Genomic DNA, 17,468 nt, shown 5'->3' with positions numbered 1-17,468 from the left:
GTAAAGCATGTTCTTTTGAATACACATATGCGTCTTCACTTCAACATGTAATGATCAATTTTATGACAAATATGTTCCATATTTTGTAAAGTTGTAAACTATTTCAAAGATTTTAACAGAGGACTTGGAGTTATTTCGATCTGTGGTAAGTTGAAATAAATAACTTTCAAATATCGATAATTTCTAAGGTATCGAGTATCAACTCTGTTTAAGCAAACTAATGCGATTTTATCTCATTTACTTGGCGCAAATACTACAATGGTACGACTAGATCACCTCTGCAAAATTCTTTTTTTATAAATATATGAAAACGGTACCAGCTTGGTACCTGGGAGCAAATAAGGAAACAGAAATAATTCTTATGAGGAACCGGTTTTCATGATTAACTGCCATACTTTTTCTTCGTACACGTATCACCTGGTCAGACTTATTCTTAAATTAAAATTGAAGAAGACTGGATAGATAGACAGACAGACAGACAGTAGAGAGAGAGAGATTTCTCAGATACTACTTGAGTGTCTCTGACCTAATCAAGAGATCAGTACTGGTTCTTTCCAGGAAGAGACGGATTCGCGTAACTAATGGATTTCTCTCTGTCAGAGGCTTTTTTCTTGCTCTGTCCCTCTCATCAGACCGCTCTGTGTCTGTACCAATATGAAATGAATGTGCTAGTTTAACCGAGTAACTGCCTTTGTGTGTAAAAAGCCTTTCAACATGAATCATGAAAAACGGCGTTGTATAAATTTAATATAACAGACAGGCAGACAGAAAGACAGAGAAACGGACAGACAGTTCATCAATTTTGGCAGTCCCATAGCTATGTGGACGCGTACAGACGGATGGATGGCTGGATGAGTGGGTTAATAGGTAGACGGACGGACGGTTTTTCAATTTTCATCAGTCATATTGTTCGATATGTTTATCCCGAACCGTCAATTTATAATTTTGTTTTGGTTTAACGCCGTTTTTCAACAGTATTTCAGTCATGTAACAGCGGGCAGCTAACCTTACCAGTGTTTCTGGATTCTGTACCAATACAAACCTGTTCTCCGCAAGTAACTGCCAACATCCCCACATGAATCAGAGGTGGAAGACTAATAATATCAGACACAATGTCGTTTATCAAATAGTCCCAGAGAACATCCGCCCCGCCCGAGGCTCGAACTCTCGACCACGCGATCCGTAGAACAAAGTTCTATCTACTGGGATAAGAGTTCTACCTACTGAGATAAGCGGGCGGGCAATTTATTATGACAGAGAATGCTTAAGCCTGTACATGTGATACTGAATATTTATTTGATATTTAACAACATATTTAGCGTGTTGTACTTTTCAGACTTTTAGGGGTACTCTACAGCATTATCCCGTTCATCAAAGGAGAAACTGGTGATAGAATAAACGGTGACAAAAAATTTTGCTTCAACATCATTTTTTTTCTCTCGTAGGTAATGTATACTACCGAACTAAAGCTTGGAGGTCAGTGACGCGCTTTCTTTGCGTGAATATGACCAATGAGCAAAATATGAAATTTTAATGAATTCTATAAACAAAGTGATTTCCAAGTTTCTTAGTACTCTCAAAATAGATACACCATGTATATCTTAACATAGTTATGAGTTTATGGCGATACATTTAGTAAACACCACCTGCACTGAAAATGTATTTAAGGAGAATTTTGATTATCTCGCAGTAAAACGCTTTAATATGCAATAAACTCCGCATATGGCAAATTCATCGGGACATGCAAAATATATTTGTCAAGCCGGGGTTTGTTACAAACATAAGTATTTTTGTATTGCAAACTGATTTGTACAAAATAGTTAATTCTCCAGCTGAACGAAAACGTTGTAGTTCTTTTAAGATTCATTTTTCCAACTTATTTAATTATCCTAAACATTTGAAACAATAAAACAGTTATTCTTATATAATTGGTGAGGTAACCCCGAAAGAAACCTAGAGAGGTAAATAAAATCTGGAAAGTAGATCCCTCGGAAGCACCGAAAACAAGGCAAGCAGTAAAAATTGCAGAAGGTTTGATTGAGTCTGTTCATGAGCAGTAATAGTCAGAGGTGCTGGGCCATTGGCACTCTCTTAACGAACCACAGTACCATACAATATCGCTATGACTACACAGCCATCCGGTATTCAAAAAAGAGGTGCTGAATCTCTGAGATCCCACCAGGGGATTCAGTGCCGGGCTCTGCGCCTCGACAGCGTCCACCCACAGCTACTGGGGGTCCCTCCTTCAATCCACAACATGTAAAGAGAAGAAGGAGGAACATACCAAGGAGAAGAACCTTCAGGCTGATGCATTGGAATGCGGAGGGTTTCTTCAACAAGAAAGCTGAACTGAGCATATCCTCCATGAGAAAGATTTCAATGTCTGTTGCATTCAGGAAACTCACCTACAGTCAGAGAAATCCTTCAAATTTAGAGCATACCAGTGTTTCGCTGTGACAGAATTGGCAGACGAAAAGGAGGCATCATGACATTGGTCAGGAACAGCATCAGCGCTGTCCAGACCAACACGCATATGGATGAATCCGAGTTCAAAGATCTGAGCCTCGGAAAGAACGAGTTCAACTTGAAACTTGTGAATATATACGTTCAAAGTGACAAAGCTCTGTCCCTTGACAAAGTTACAACTGATGAAACCAGGTTCATCATTGTAGGAGACTTTAACAGTCACTTACAAAGCTGGGGATATGACCACCTGGATAGACGTGGGGAGTAAGTGGAGACCTGGCAAGATGATAACAAGATTAACCTCATTAAGAAGCCTGATGATCCCCCAACTTTTTACTCCAGAAGCTGGCGAACAACATTAACCCCATGATCTTACTTTATGTACTGATGACATACACGGACATGTCACGGAAGTCGATGAACAATCAGGAGGTAGTGACCATTGTCCAGTCCTGCTTACTTTGGACCGTATAGCCTGTACCTCACCTAACACCCCCAGATAGAACTACAAGAAGGCCAGGTCGACGTTTTACCAAAGTCTGAGTGATGAGGTATGTAAATACATCAGAGTGGAAGGTATCAACCGGGGTGTGAAAGACTTCAACGCCAGTATACTTAAGGCTGCGTACAGCGCCATTCCAAGGGGAGCAAGGAAATACTATAAGCCCTACTGGAGTGATGAGTTGGAGAATCTACAGGAAATGCTATCAGAAGCCAAAAATGTAACCTCTCTCTACTGCGAGCCAAGGCCAAATTCCTCAGGCACAAACAGGAAGCACAGAGGAAGAGCTGGAGAAACAAAATAGCCTCGCTCAACCTAGAGTGAGATGGCCAAAATCTGTAGAGATTGACGAGACAGTTGAACGATGAAAAACAGGAAGAGGCTCAGTAACCTTGAAAGAGAATGGTCAATTGTTGACGGGTAAACAAGCGGCAACACTTTTGCCTCTAACTATAAAGATGTTTCCAACACCCCCATCAACAGGGAACGGCAAAGGGAAGCCCGAAGAGAAAAATAGGAAAGCCAAGTGACACAAGATTGTTTGAAGCAGGGTCTTAAACTGAATGAGCTACAGACAGCTCTTAGCCAGTTGAGGACAAATAAGTCTCCTGGACCAGATGGAGTCACAAATGAAATGCTGACCCATCTAGGCACTGTAGCCATTTGCAAACCCCTGGAAATTTACAACTACAGCTGGTCACAAGGACTGCTTCCACAGATATGGAAAGAGGCAGTCATGATCCCCATCCACAAGAAAGGGAAGGATCCAAAGAAGGCTGCAAGATATCTCCCAATCAGCCTAACTAGCCGTGTTGGAAAGACCATGGAGAGGAAGTGGTACATTGAGACTAACAACCTATTTGCAACGCAGCAAGCTGACTTCAGACAATTCCGCTCCACTGAGAACCAGACCACTTATCTATCGCAAGAGATAGAGGATGCCCTCCAAGAGCAGAAAGTCGTGCTTACAGCTTGGATTGATCTGCAGAGAGTGTTCGACAAGATTTTATTTTGCATAAAATGAAGAAGGGCAAATATCGGGACTTTTTTAACTGTTCCTTATAACTGGGATTCGTTATAATCGTACTTGTTTAGGTCAAGGTAAGTGCAGATAGTTTTTCAAGTGTGTCTAACACATAATAACGATAAAAATATAAAAAAAACACATACAATGTAGTTTGTTAATGAAAACCATATCACAAAACTAATAACTTTTCTATCAATATCTAAACATGCTAATGGCAGTTTTAACCCATGAAAAAAATCGTAATTACTTAATGTCTCTATTTGTACCGGCTTACACATTTATTTTTATAGTGAAATAACAAGAAGATGGAAAAAAATAGGTAAGAAAACATTCTATATATAAAGCTCATTATATTCGGGTCAAAATTAAAGTTATTTGTTTAAATAAAATCAAACAATCAGATGGGAAGATTCAAGTGTAAAAAGAGCTTTTAACAGTTGTAGTGTTGCAGATGTTTTCGGTGTGAGCATAGTAATTTCAGACAACGTTGAAGTCTTTACTATGCTTTTTAAGTTCCAGAGTATTTTTTCTTTTTTTTAATTTTTGTTTCGCACATAAAATAATTTACAAGCTGACGTCTTAAATTTTAAAGCAGATGTCCATTCTAATTTCAGTTCGGCCTCTGATCTTTGTATTCAAAGTGAAGGTTTTCAGAACTGGATGAAATGTGTCTGTGCACAAGATGAAACAAGAAAAGCCCTCTGTGAAGTCGTCGAAGTCAAATGGAAAGGTTACTTGTCACAAATGACAGAGGAAGAGAGAGATCATATAGAAACGTTTCTAGGGTGTTTAACATACGCAAAAATAGACAATTTGAAGACGAGACAGAATCAAGCAGTTCTTGAATGTGGCCATTCTCTATGTGGCTCGCTATTGCAAAAGTTGTTACAACTTTGTAATAACAACCTACGACCAAAAGATGAGGAAACCTGTGGTATACCTTCCTCCCATTCTTGTTACCAACATTATTGGGATATTGCGAAGTTGTATATCGCTGAAGACGACAGTGTGACAAAGACTGGCCTGAAAGGACTAGATATATCCATGTTATCAAGAATGATGAGAAGCTGCCAGCTGTTCGCCTTCGATGGTTCCGAGGAATTATATAACATAGTTAGTAGGGTTTTTGTTGATTTTTTTCAAAGTATTCTAGGAAACAATACACAATGGGTACTTCGTCAAGGGTAAACCACGCATAATAAATAATGCTCAGTGTAGTTATTTCATTTAATATGGCTTGCATTATATTTTCATATTGAAATTAATGTAGCCTCTACTGGAAATTATAATCAATTTGCTTGATGTTGGCAGTAATTTTTTACGTCGAAGAATTAGTACATCTCGTACGCATATTTAACATTGTATGAAATAAAAACAAAAGACTAAGTAGGTCTAACAAAAAAAACCTGTTTTGCAGGTGATGACTATATCTATTTGGTTATAGAATATTAAGATTGCATGATACTGACAATTTGTATAATAATGTTATTTCTTGAAATGGATTTGTAGATATGTGAGGACAGAGATGAATTGTTTCATTCAAGTAACAACAACATAGCAGATGAGAAAAGAAGCATAATGTTAAAAGTAATGTCAAATTTGCTTTCAAACTTTTGTGGGTCTAGACTTAAACTGTGCGAAGATGTTATTGGTGACATTAAGCAGGTACGATTTTGTACATAAATCATCCATATTTTATACAAATGAATATACAGAATAGAGGAATTAAACATCCATATAGTGCTAAGCCTACAAAACACCCTAGTACTTCCTACCTCATTTGCATTTAACTTGGCTTTATTGCGTGTATTGCGCACAAACAATATACAGACCTTCTTGCTTTTGTACTTTACAGTATTAATTCTTGATATTAATGCTTTGAATTGAAACGCGCATCTTCAAAATAAGTAGTTTCGTATAAACTTAGTCTTTTGTTTTAAATATCTGATCATAGATTGACGCAAAGGACTGGCTTTCAGAATATCAGTACGAGTACAAACAAATATCAAGACAAACTCTTGAGTACAAATTGGATGCCATCAAATTGGACATGTCGTTTCGTCAAGACGAGACCTTGCAGGAGCTACTGGATTCATCAGAGAATCTATTAAAGGAGGTCAAAGTAAGTAATAAGTAAATAGTGAAAATAGCCATGAATTAATAAGGGCAACGTTGTTACACCATAACTTAGTTCCGTGTTGTTCTTTTTGGAACGTAGTATTTTTAATAATGTTGTTATATGTCGAAACCAATTTATTGACATTTTTTCAAATGTTTCTCTCAAATTTATTACAAACTAAACTAAACAAAGTACTTGAGGTTTCTTTGAAATAATCATAGTTTTTGGATGAAGATAATACACATACTTGTTCCTGGCGTCTGATTCGATTTAGAACTAACGATCAAATGAATCCGCTTTCACGTCATGCTAAGCCTATGATATTTTATTGAAATCTCACACTTGCTGTTGATACCTTTCCATCCAGCATTAACTAATAATCACAAATATGATTTACACAAAATCAAATATTATATAAATCGATTGTCATAGTCGGTTTGGAAGTGCATTCTTTGAAAATGGCTATAATATTGTTTCTTTGTCTTAGTATATTTTTAATCCTAATCATATGTTTAAGATATATTATGTTCGTGACCAGTATCTAAACATTTGCGGCCTTTGGTCAATCGATGATTATAATAGTAAGTCAGAAATAAGGAAGTGGTTGAACAAACAATATACCCCAAACTTTGATTTGTCATTTAATAAAATCATTGTTTGGGATTAAGAGGTGAAAGGGTTATATCACGTGGGCGTAGCAACAAACAGGCAAAATCTGTTTGAGGTATATTATATCATTCGAAAACATTATTAATGATCATTATGTATATCCTTGACGACATCCATTAATTAAATGCTTGTTTTCTGTTGGTTTCTTTTCCAGCACTCAATTGTACCGTTTTACTCCATTACCTTATACGTGTGACGTCAGACGAATCTATTTTTGCATAATAACACCCAATTTTCAGTCATCTTTGTTTAATAGGAAACCTAATCCGGTCATGTTAGAATACAATATTTCAGATATGACAGCATGCTTTTTTCCCTTTATAATATTTAACATACTAATCATTATGGTAGATAAATACTACGTTGAAATGTTATCTCAGTCACTGTGTGAATAGTAAAGATGTTTTCTTCGTTGATATAAGTCAGAATGCAATACGATACTGAGCTAATCTTTGCAGGCTCGACTCCAATGTTCAGATATCTTATGGTGTTTACTGAAATAAATATGAAAAGCATTCTGAGTAACACCATATATTTAAGATAAGTAACAGCATAATCTAAATTAGATTATAAACCATAGAAGAAGGAATATCAGAAACGCTTTGTTATGTTCCATTTTACTTGCTCTATTTAGGTTAAAAGTTACACTCTAAATATTTACAATAAACAGGATAGTATATCTGCTGACGAATCGAAAGAAGAACGGGAACTGCAAAAAGAAAAAGAAGAAATTATATACGAAGTATGTATTGAATCAAGAGCAAAACCTTTGTGACAGTAATTACATCTCTTAACAAATTTTTGCTTGGTATAGATAAAACACTATCAATATTTATATTCTCTGTATTTCTTCCTAAACACTAATCTAGATTAATGTAACAGTGACATTTTTGTAAAACATAGAACTCTAATAACACTTACAAATTTACCAGTAATGATGTGATCAATATCTTTTTCTGCTCTTAATACAATATTCATATGTTCATGTGATAAAGGGTATACTATTATGTAAAAATTAAGCTATTACATGAATTCGAATTACACATACAATATTTCTAAATATAACATAACAAGAACACAAGAAGTAAAATACCTTTTACATACGTGCACATAGAATAAAGGCACATTAGTGTGTCTAAGAACATCTGTTGCATACTGATTAATGCAGGCGACAATCTGTAATGTTTATTCGAATATTTGATTGACTCAGTAGCAAATCAATAAATACCTAGTACAAAATGAAGCTCGAGAGCTTTTTTTTCAGCGAAATGATTTCATGGAAGACGGACACAAATGGTTGGAGGAAAGTGTTGCTCAGCTTGAAAAAGAACATTGTCAAGCGAGGCTTCTTGTACGTATTTGTTGAAGTTCCTGGCTTTTTTATTTTTTTATTTGTTTTTGCACGTATGCATTTCAAGCACAAAAAAACGACTGTGTAATACTATAATTATCATAACACGTTCTTCTTCAATAGCAGATTTACCAAGCGAGTTGTGTTTTATACGAAAATTATAATGTAAATACCACGTGTTTATTATAAAACTAAAACTCTAATTTTATTGACATATTAAACAGAATAAGCTGGATGAGGATTCCAGGAAAGGGCCAAACTGCCGGATTTGCATATAAAAAAGTAGTCTAAGAACTATCAACGTGTAAATCCCTGTTTGCACAGTAATTTAAGAGCCCTTAAATAAAAATAATTAGTGAGACTTAGTGTTTCGTTAATCTAATTACTTTTACGGTTCCACCATATTTAACTTTGTACAGATTATACATTTGCAATCAAATCTAATGAAAACAACTGTTATAAAAGATTAACATAATAAATTTCATGCAATCGAAATAATTCATAAAAGGAATATCAATCGTAAAATAAATATATTACAATTGCTGATTAACGAATATCTTTAACAACAATTGCTTTTTGCTTCCAAATGTTCTTCTTATTTATCCAACATTCATGCAAAATACAGGCAAAAATTAAGAGATATTATAAATTTTCTTTAACAGGTTAGTGACTTGATTAAGCTTGGCGGACTACTTTTTGGATTTTTTTTAAAACGACGCCATCTTGTTTTTCAATTTTTTTTTTTAAATAACTGCGAAAAGACATATTTATGCAATTATTTTTATAAAAGGGCTTTTATCAGGCACATGAGACCATAGTAAAAATGTATAGCGTATGCATACCGTCTTTGCAATTACCACAGAATAACGGAAACGCTCGAAAAAACGGAAAATAGGGGGTGGGGGGTCGGGGTGGGGAGGCAATAATTTGACCGATTATGGTAACCATCTTAGCACTTTTTTCACAGCGAGTCAATCTTAGCTGTGACCTGCCACCAGAAAAGCATCAGTTTTATAATTATTTTAGATAGGTAAGAATGCACAGCGCTAAGTACATGTATGTAACTTAGCACTTAGCCCATTTTAAACTAAAAAAAATGAAATCCATAAAAGCGTTTCTTTGTCGGTCCCACTATGTTGTATTCATTTGATCTGTGTCTGTTATAGGTCGGCTGATTTTCAAAATGTATGCCCCCACCCCCGCAGATTCAATACGGGACAGAAGTGTTGTAAACAGACAAAGGTACCGAGTCATTTAGCAGTAGAAATTCTCGTTAAGCAGCGATGACTTCCTTTTCCTTATTCATTAACAAAATATATGAGAATGGGTACTTCTATTTCATTTATCATCTGATAACAATAGTTATGAGGTAAAATTACATTAAACGTTGCTTTCAGTTTGAATTTACCTGAGCAATAGCTCGATTTACGGCGTCCGCCGTCTGTCGTCTCTCTGTTTGTCATCTGTCTGTCTGTCGTCTCTCTGTCAACATATAGCTTGTGTATGCGATAGAGCTGCAACTTTCAACTGATCTTCGTGAATTTTGTCAAAATAATTACCTTGATAAAATCTAGATCGAGTTCGAAAATGGGTTATTTGGGGGTTAAGAACTAAGTCACCGGGCCAATCAAAGAAAAACCTTTTGTATGCGAAAGAGGCTAAATTTTTTACTTGATCTTCATGAATCTTAATCAGAATGATAACATTAATGAAATCTAGGCTTAGTTCAAAAATGGGTTATCTGGTGTCAAAAACTAGGTTACTAGGTCAAATCAAAGAAAACCCTTGTGTATGCAATAAAGGCTATTTTTTTTCAACTGATCTTCATGAAAGTTTTCCAGAATGATTACCTTGATAAAATTTAGGTCAAGTTTGAATATGACTTATCTTTGGTCAAAAACTAGGTCACTAGTTTAAATCAAAGAAAAACCTTGTGTATGCGACAAAGACTGTATTTTCTTTTGGTCTTCCTGTAATTTTGTCAGAATAATTGCCTTGATGAAATTTAGGTCGATTTAAACATGGGTCATCTGAGGTCAAAACTAGGTCACTAGGTGAATTCAAAGATAAACATTTTGTATGCGATAGAGACTGTATTTTTCAATTGATCTTTATGAAATTTGTAAGAATGATTGCCTTGATTAAATCTATGTCAAGTCTGAATATGGGTCATCTCGGGTCAAAAACTAGATCAGAAAGTCATATCTAAGCAAATACTTGTTTAAACTCAAGAGACCACATTTCTGATCCGATCTTAATGAAAATTGGCCAGATTATTTGTTTCCATGAAATCAGTAGGTCAAACATATTTACACTGTTATGGCGTGCTTCCAGGTGAGCGACCATGGACCTTCTTGGCATCTTTCAGACTTAATACAGAAAAGGCGTAAAAAAGAGTCGCATTACGACGGATTCAAATTGTTCTCAGTATTTTTGTTGTTGTTGTTGTTTTTTTCTGTGGAGCTGTTTTCCTTATTTTCTTTAATCATACACCACCACTACAATTTGGGACATCATTTTTAGCTGATTTTTCAGATGTCAGTCATATTTTTGAACATTTTACACGCCCCCACCCCCAACCCCCCACCACCCCCAACCTAAAAAAAAAAAAAGAAAAGAATAATGCATTTTGCACAATGACATTTGTCTATACTTTTATGTTGTTACACACATCTTATATAATGCTTTGAATATTCACCGAAAATAAATTCTTTGCGAGTTTATATTTTCATAAAAGGCCTTAACTAATAATGGTTTATAATAAATGTTGCAGGAAGTTATTAAACAATTATATAGTATAAAGTCTGTCACTTGATGATGTATCTGAGTTAAAACGACTCAAAATCTTGAGGAGATTTAAGTTCATCCTGGCATATAGAAAACTTGCCAAAGAACTAGACTGGGTATCATACGTCATTAGTTAATTCGTCTTGAAAAAACGGCTACGCATAAACATGAACTGATTGTTTACATACGCATATGCATCAAAATGAACATCTCAATTAAGTAAATGATCAATCTTTATCATTTTTTTTCTTTTACTGATAGCTTGTGGCACATTGTTCCTTCTTTCACTACGGCATAGACATCAGTTCTTTACAATCAACATCAAGCAAAATAAAAGTTACCTGCTTAGGAAGTTTTCAAGATGTTTTTGTTCAAATCGACGGAAAATCTATCCTCTTTGACCCATTCGAAACCAATCTGCTAGAAACTCACGAATACTTTCCTCGTGAACACCATGACCATGGAAACATCAAATTTAGAAATGCACTGCAACAACGTAAATTCGGATTGGATGCCGTAGCTTTGAGTACTTGCCTAAACACTTTTACTGCGACCACGGTGAAGAAAATCACAAGTAACCCGTCAAATAAAGATAAAGACGTCAAATGGTTAACTCCAACCGGAAGGAAAGACTGGCTGATTAGCATTGGCGTAAAGGAAACCAATATTATAGAATTTGCTGTTTGGGAGCAGAAAACCATATCTTTAGGATGTACTGATATAACGTTTGCCTGTACCAAAGCAAACATAAACAGTACATCATTATACCGGAAGAAGGTTAGTAACTGTATTTTTGTATTTGAAATGAAAGCTGTTAGCGCTAATAATCTTCCAAAAGTCTCCACATCATGTCAAAAACTAGAATCAATGAAAATCAAAAATACTTTAAATTTTAGATCTTATCTGCATCTGAAATAAAACATATTAATGTCCAACTATCAAGCCGATTGAAAAATACTGTAGATGGAAGTTGAATCCGTAAAATCGAAGAAAGTTCACGGTACAAAATCGTTTATCGCATTTTACGTTGCTCGAACTACGCACGGTTTGATTTGCAGAATTATCGCTACACAATTACCCGCATATCATTTTTTTTCTACCACCACACACATTACATGTCATTATTTAAATTGCATGCTTACCAAACACCGTTGTAGTGTCATAATCATAGCGTTATAAATGAATTTTTACTACAGTGTAACAGCTGTGGCTGGGTCATAAAGGGGTCCGAGAGAGCATTCTATTCTTCTGGAATAACAAACTACCACGAGGAAGACTTTAAAGCGGTTGCAGAGAAGTACGGCCAAATTCACTTGGCATTATTACCGATTGATGAATGGTACGTGAATGTGGGGAGTTGTGAACTAAAGATATTTATTTAGAAACATTTAGCCCAATTCATGATGCTCAGTTTTGAGATAGATATGTTTTCATTACCATAACCACATAACACAATGACGAAATGTGTATTAATATCTTTTGCAATCATATTGACCAAACCGTAAGACACAATTGCAAGTCAGCTCTGGTGAATCAAGTTTTAATGTTCTTGTGAAAACAAGAAATGTATGAAGTTTCAACACTTCTGTGATGTTATATTTCATAACATAACTTTTGTAGGCAGTCTTATTTCCGAGAGTTAAAACTGTTACCAGCTACTGAACCCAGTTTGAAATATTTAATTGTAAGTTCTCAATAAGTCTAATGTACTGACAAAAGAATTACTAAAATGATATAATTATATCGTGATACCTGCTTTGATATACATGTGCACACTTTACTTTTTATCCTTTATGACTTGTCTTATAGAGTACATAATTTGTTTTTTTTTTCAGGAATATGTCATGTTTGGCTGAATTCAAAATCACCTTGAATGAAGTTATAAAAATGCATGTAAATGTTGGATCTAAAAAATCACTGGGTATCTGTACAACCCGGAATTATCTGGTGGGTATTACAACATTAAGGAAACAGTTTATTTGTTAAGAACATATTTAAGCAATAAAACTGGCGAGTACTTAATAACAATTTAACAAAAGTATGAGTCAGCAGGACTGCATCTAGACAACTTACTATGACGCAAAAATATTTTCATCACCTTGAAATATAAGTATGACTGATTCATAATGTGAATTCTGAAATCATAGAGGACACGAGGTCAGAAGTGATCATGTCAACATATCCGTTTCAGACAAAATTTGAATTTATTAAATGGGCAAATAAAATATTCACCGCCACTTCCATGTATAAAATATGACTACCTTTCTTTTGGTGATACTCAATTTTTGATAAATACAGAAAGTAAGCTATTTTACTTTTTAGTACATTAACCAAATGTTGTTGTTTTTTTTCTATTATGTTGTTCAGATATGCTATCCCCCTATGTTTTTGATACTGATTTATAAAACACTACGTTCATGTAGATGCTACTAAACAAAGATCCGTTGGTTTAATGGGTAATGTTTAAACAAACGACTTCATATCGTTCGTTATGTTATTTGTGTGGCCATATTGTTACAAAGCAAAGGACAAAAAAATCGAAATCACTTAAATTTAATGGTCAGCTCTGTATGGTCCACATTTATTTAACCAATCAATATTTTTGAGTCTCATTTTGTGTCGTTCTCTTGCACTAGTGTTGAAAAAAAGAATTGACCGGATTTTCGCATATGGCTTAGATTAAATTAGTCTTGGCTCAAACGCACTTTTATTGTTACAAAGCAGAAGACAAATTCGAAATCACTGAAATAACTTTAATGGTCAGCTCTGTATTGTCCCCTTTATTTAACCAGCCAATATTTTTGAGTCTCATTTTGGGTCGTTCTCTTGTACTAGTGTCGAAAATTTTAATCATGCCCAGATTTTCGCATATTGGCTTACGTTAAATTAGTCTTAGCTCAAACGCTCTTTTAGACGATACGCATGATTTATCTAATCTTGTGTCCGTCACTGCATAGCTGATTAATATAGAACAATCTTTTCATATGACACAATCGTGTTATTTCAGGATCAGGATAAGTCGGATCTGAAGCAGGAGATGGAGAAATTGCAATTAGAGCCTTCTACATTATTATATTTAAAACCTGGGAAAGTGTATGAAAGTGAATAGGCGATTCAGGTGATGACAAAACTGTGGCTACAACTTTAGACAACCTTACAAACTGTATTACAGTCATCCTGTAGACGAATCAGATAAAAATAAAGACATGAGTATATACAGGAAAATGATATAATAGTTATATACAGTGTTTCATTTACTAGAGTGAAGTTATTAAGATATCTAGACCTTTGAAAAGTAATTTAAAAGGTTTTATATCTGAACTATCCGCAGTTATTACCAGTCAAGTAAAAAGAGACAACAAAAAGGAGAAAATACGCTTCATATTCAGATGTTATTAATCCTTTGTTTAGGTAACCTCCCTTCATGGCTCTGACTATATAAGTTCAGGACTATGTTATATTAAAAGAAATGTTTGTCAAACCATTTATTTATGTACTAGTATATTATTAGTGTATTCATCATTGAAAGAAATCTTTTTTCTAGCCATCTAATCATGTATATTCCCCATTCAGACAACTATCTCATTTGTATCTAGATAGATTTAAAGCATTTTTTGAACTTTAGTTAAACTTTCATCGAATGTTAAATATGTGATTATGGAAAAGAAGAATACGACATGTTAGACTTGAATATTTACGATGATTTTTTAAGCATACATGTATGGTTGAATTATTTCTACAGTTACAATTTGTTTTGCAAATTTTAAAGGTTATAACATGCTTGGGGTTCCCCATGGCTAAATGGTCAAGACAGCTGACTTTGGGTCGATTGACCGTAATCGATTTGAGTTCCAACCCATACTATATGCGTAGTATTTCTTATATATACTAGAAAACCATGCATGTGTACTCAACAAGACTAGATTTATGTTGATTGAGTATAAGATATGCGTAAAGGGCTTAAATATTTTGTCGCATAAATTACTGAATGTATTTGACACAGTCATGAAACAATGCTGAAATATTATTTTGCATTTGAAGTTGTGCACCTGAAGGTTTGTGTGAGACTTTAACGTTATCAACACATTTTTTTCTTAAGTACATATGATATGAGATGATTGATACAAATTTGCGTAAATTCCAAAATTTATGTTGTTTTTTCCCCGAGAAGATGTCTGATATAATTAAACTAAAATGTTCATTTATTCAAAATATCTTTAGTTGAAAACTTTTTCTTTTGAACTACGTAAGTGGCTAACATCACACACAACAGAACCAAAAACATAAAACTTACGAGTGTTCATGACTTTTTTCTGAGTTATTTAGAGAAAATGTGTGAAGATATTTATTGCAATGGTACTGTTCCTATCTTTCTAAAACTTAGATATGATATTAAAACATCTGATACGTTAAATACTAAATACTTACTTACAAATAGCTCATTTTATTCATGGTCAAATATCTCAAAAACTAGCATACGGACCTATACATTTAATATCACCATATTACAGGTCATATGTATATTTACAACTGTGAGACGTCTTATTAAAGTCAACGTCGTGAAAAATCTATTTTTGAATATGTTATAAAAGTTAAGATTTTACAATAGACTCCCATTTTGAAAAAATGCAGGAGGTCCAAATTTTTAAAATCGGTCTGGCAAAAAATCAAGTACACGACCCTATGTTTTTTTCGCTGGATTTGCTTAGTATATTTTCTGAAATTTGAAAATTCAGAATTTAATCTAATTCTACATATAAGAAAAAAATTCGATTCGAACGCGCAGAACTACGACCGTATCTAATCAATAGATGCTTTGTTTCGTTTGTTTGTTGCTGTCTTTTTTCTTTGCAATCTCGGAGAAAGATTCTCTCAAATTCGGATTATGTACATAGCTGCACAGACATATGTTCTTCACAATTTATGTATTACTTTAGATATTTTGAATAGTTCCAAATTCAGTCGCAGTGCTTCTGACCCTTTCAGTCAGCTTTATTTTTCGAAATGGCCTTTTCGACTGTTTTCCGCGCAGTACATCATAGTATTACTAACCTTTCTTACTTAAAATCGTAAGTGTAAACTACATTTAAGAAGTTACAAAGTAGAAGATTTTGGTAGCTTAGTGAAAGGAATAGAATTTTAATCTACTTTGCTAAGCTCAGTAATTAAAGAATTTATAACATTGTTTGTCACTGAAAGTTTGTAAAAATAGAATGAAATATGCCTGATATTTGCTGTTGTCTATAACATTCAACTACTTTAAAGTAAAACTCTTTTGCGCCGGTCCTATAGTTCTAAACCTTGTTGACATTCTGCAACTCGTCTTTAGTCTATGAACTTCAAACGTCTTTTTCAATACTTTATCCGCTCTGACAGTGTAGTTGCAATAACTTCCTCATCAAAGTACTGGGATAAATTAACAGTTCAATCCTCGATGTGTCTACATCAACCTTTGGATACAGAATAAAACTACCTATTAATACCTTTTCAGAAGTGATATTTGATTGGTGCTATTTATAGAAATTGTTTCTGATTGGTTCAAATTCGAACACAGTATTTTAAAATTGCTCTAAAAACAGTTGATTCCCTTTTTTTCTTGGTGATAACATATTATGCGATGCTTGGATCTAACTATCACAGTGACTGTCATTAATCCAAAGCGATCTTGGATTCTTGACGAAACCTTGAACTTTAAAGATCATATAGATTGTAAATGTCGTACAGCCATGTTGAATTACCTACGAAATAAGAACATCCGGAAATACTTAACAAAAGCAGAAACTGAAATTTTAGTTTTGTCTCTAGTTATTTCACATCTGGGTTATTGCAATGTCATTCTGTATGGTGTAGCTAACTGTGAAGTGCGTAAGATGCAACGTATTCAAAACATGTGCGCAAAACTTGTCCTTAACAGGAGGAAATCTGACAGTCCTAAACAAGCATTGTACCACCTACAGGGGTTCCCGGGGAAAGCAAAAATTGAGTTCAAGATACCCCTTTTTTCTGTATGCGTCACCTGGCAAGCACCTCTGACTTAAAAATTGCTTACAGTGTAATTCCTAAAAAAGGGTTTTGGGAGATCCCCCTGAAAATTGTGAAGTCGCATGTTTTCCAACAAAAATGCAAAACATTCCTAAATAAAGTTTCGTTTTGGCCCAAAACTTTGAATGAATGCCGTTAGAACACAAAAGTAAATCACTTGACACATTAAGAAAAAATTTTAAAAAACCTGATTTCAAGATTTCCGGGGGCATTGTTTTAAATTTTGATAACTGTTTATCATCAAACCCCCCGCGGGTGATATTTAAATTTTTTGTAAAAGGTTTTACATTTCAACATTTAATTTCCCCAAATTTTGTTTTAAACACATTTGTTGGAAAGGCTCAAAGGGTAGGAAGTTTTAGTTTTTTTTTTTTAAATATATATGGTGGCATTTTTAACGGGGGGGGGGGGGGGGGGTGAACCTCATAAGCAGCCCGTCTGGGTTACCAGAGCTTTAAGCACGTATGGAAAAAGGGGGTAAATACTTCAAGGGGGGGGGTCGATC

At 34.5% G+C, this 17,468-nt stretch overlaps 1 protein-coding gene across 2 annotated transcripts; it reads left to right on the top strand.

Moving 5' to 3' along the window:
• The first annotated feature begins 14 nt into the window (after positions 1-14).
• Positions 15-16,144, top strand: LOC128552890 (uncharacterized). Of its 2 annotated transcripts, XM_053533960.1 has the most exons (12): positions 15-145; positions 1,337-1,445; positions 4,286-4,314; positions 4,610-5,108; positions 5,505-5,660; positions 5,950-6,117; positions 7,454-7,525; positions 8,048-8,134; positions 11,183-11,698; positions 12,118-12,260; positions 12,757-12,868; positions 13,929-16,144. In XM_053533960.1, exons 3-12 carry the CDS (start codon positions 4,301-4,303, stop codon positions 14,028-14,030), a joined length of 1,869 nt encoding a protein of 622 aa, XP_053389935.1. In that variant the 5' UTR covers positions 15-145; positions 1,337-1,445; positions 4,286-4,300; the 3' UTR covers positions 14,031-16,144. The 2 variants fall into 2 exon arrangements, with proteins under 2 accessions (XP_053389935.1, XP_053389934.1); XM_053533959.1 differs by having other exon boundaries at positions 1,337-4,314.
• Positions 16,145-17,468: the final 1,324 nt, after the last annotated feature.

This window comes from Mercenaria mercenaria, unplaced genomic scaffold, assembly GCF_021730395.1.
Source record: "Mercenaria mercenaria strain notata unplaced genomic scaffold, MADL_Memer_1 contig_3268, whole genome shotgun sequence".
Lineage (NCBI taxonomy): Eukaryota > Metazoa > Mollusca > Bivalvia > Venerida > Veneridae > Mercenaria > Mercenaria mercenaria.
This window is presented reverse-complemented; position numbering and strand designations above follow the sequence as displayed.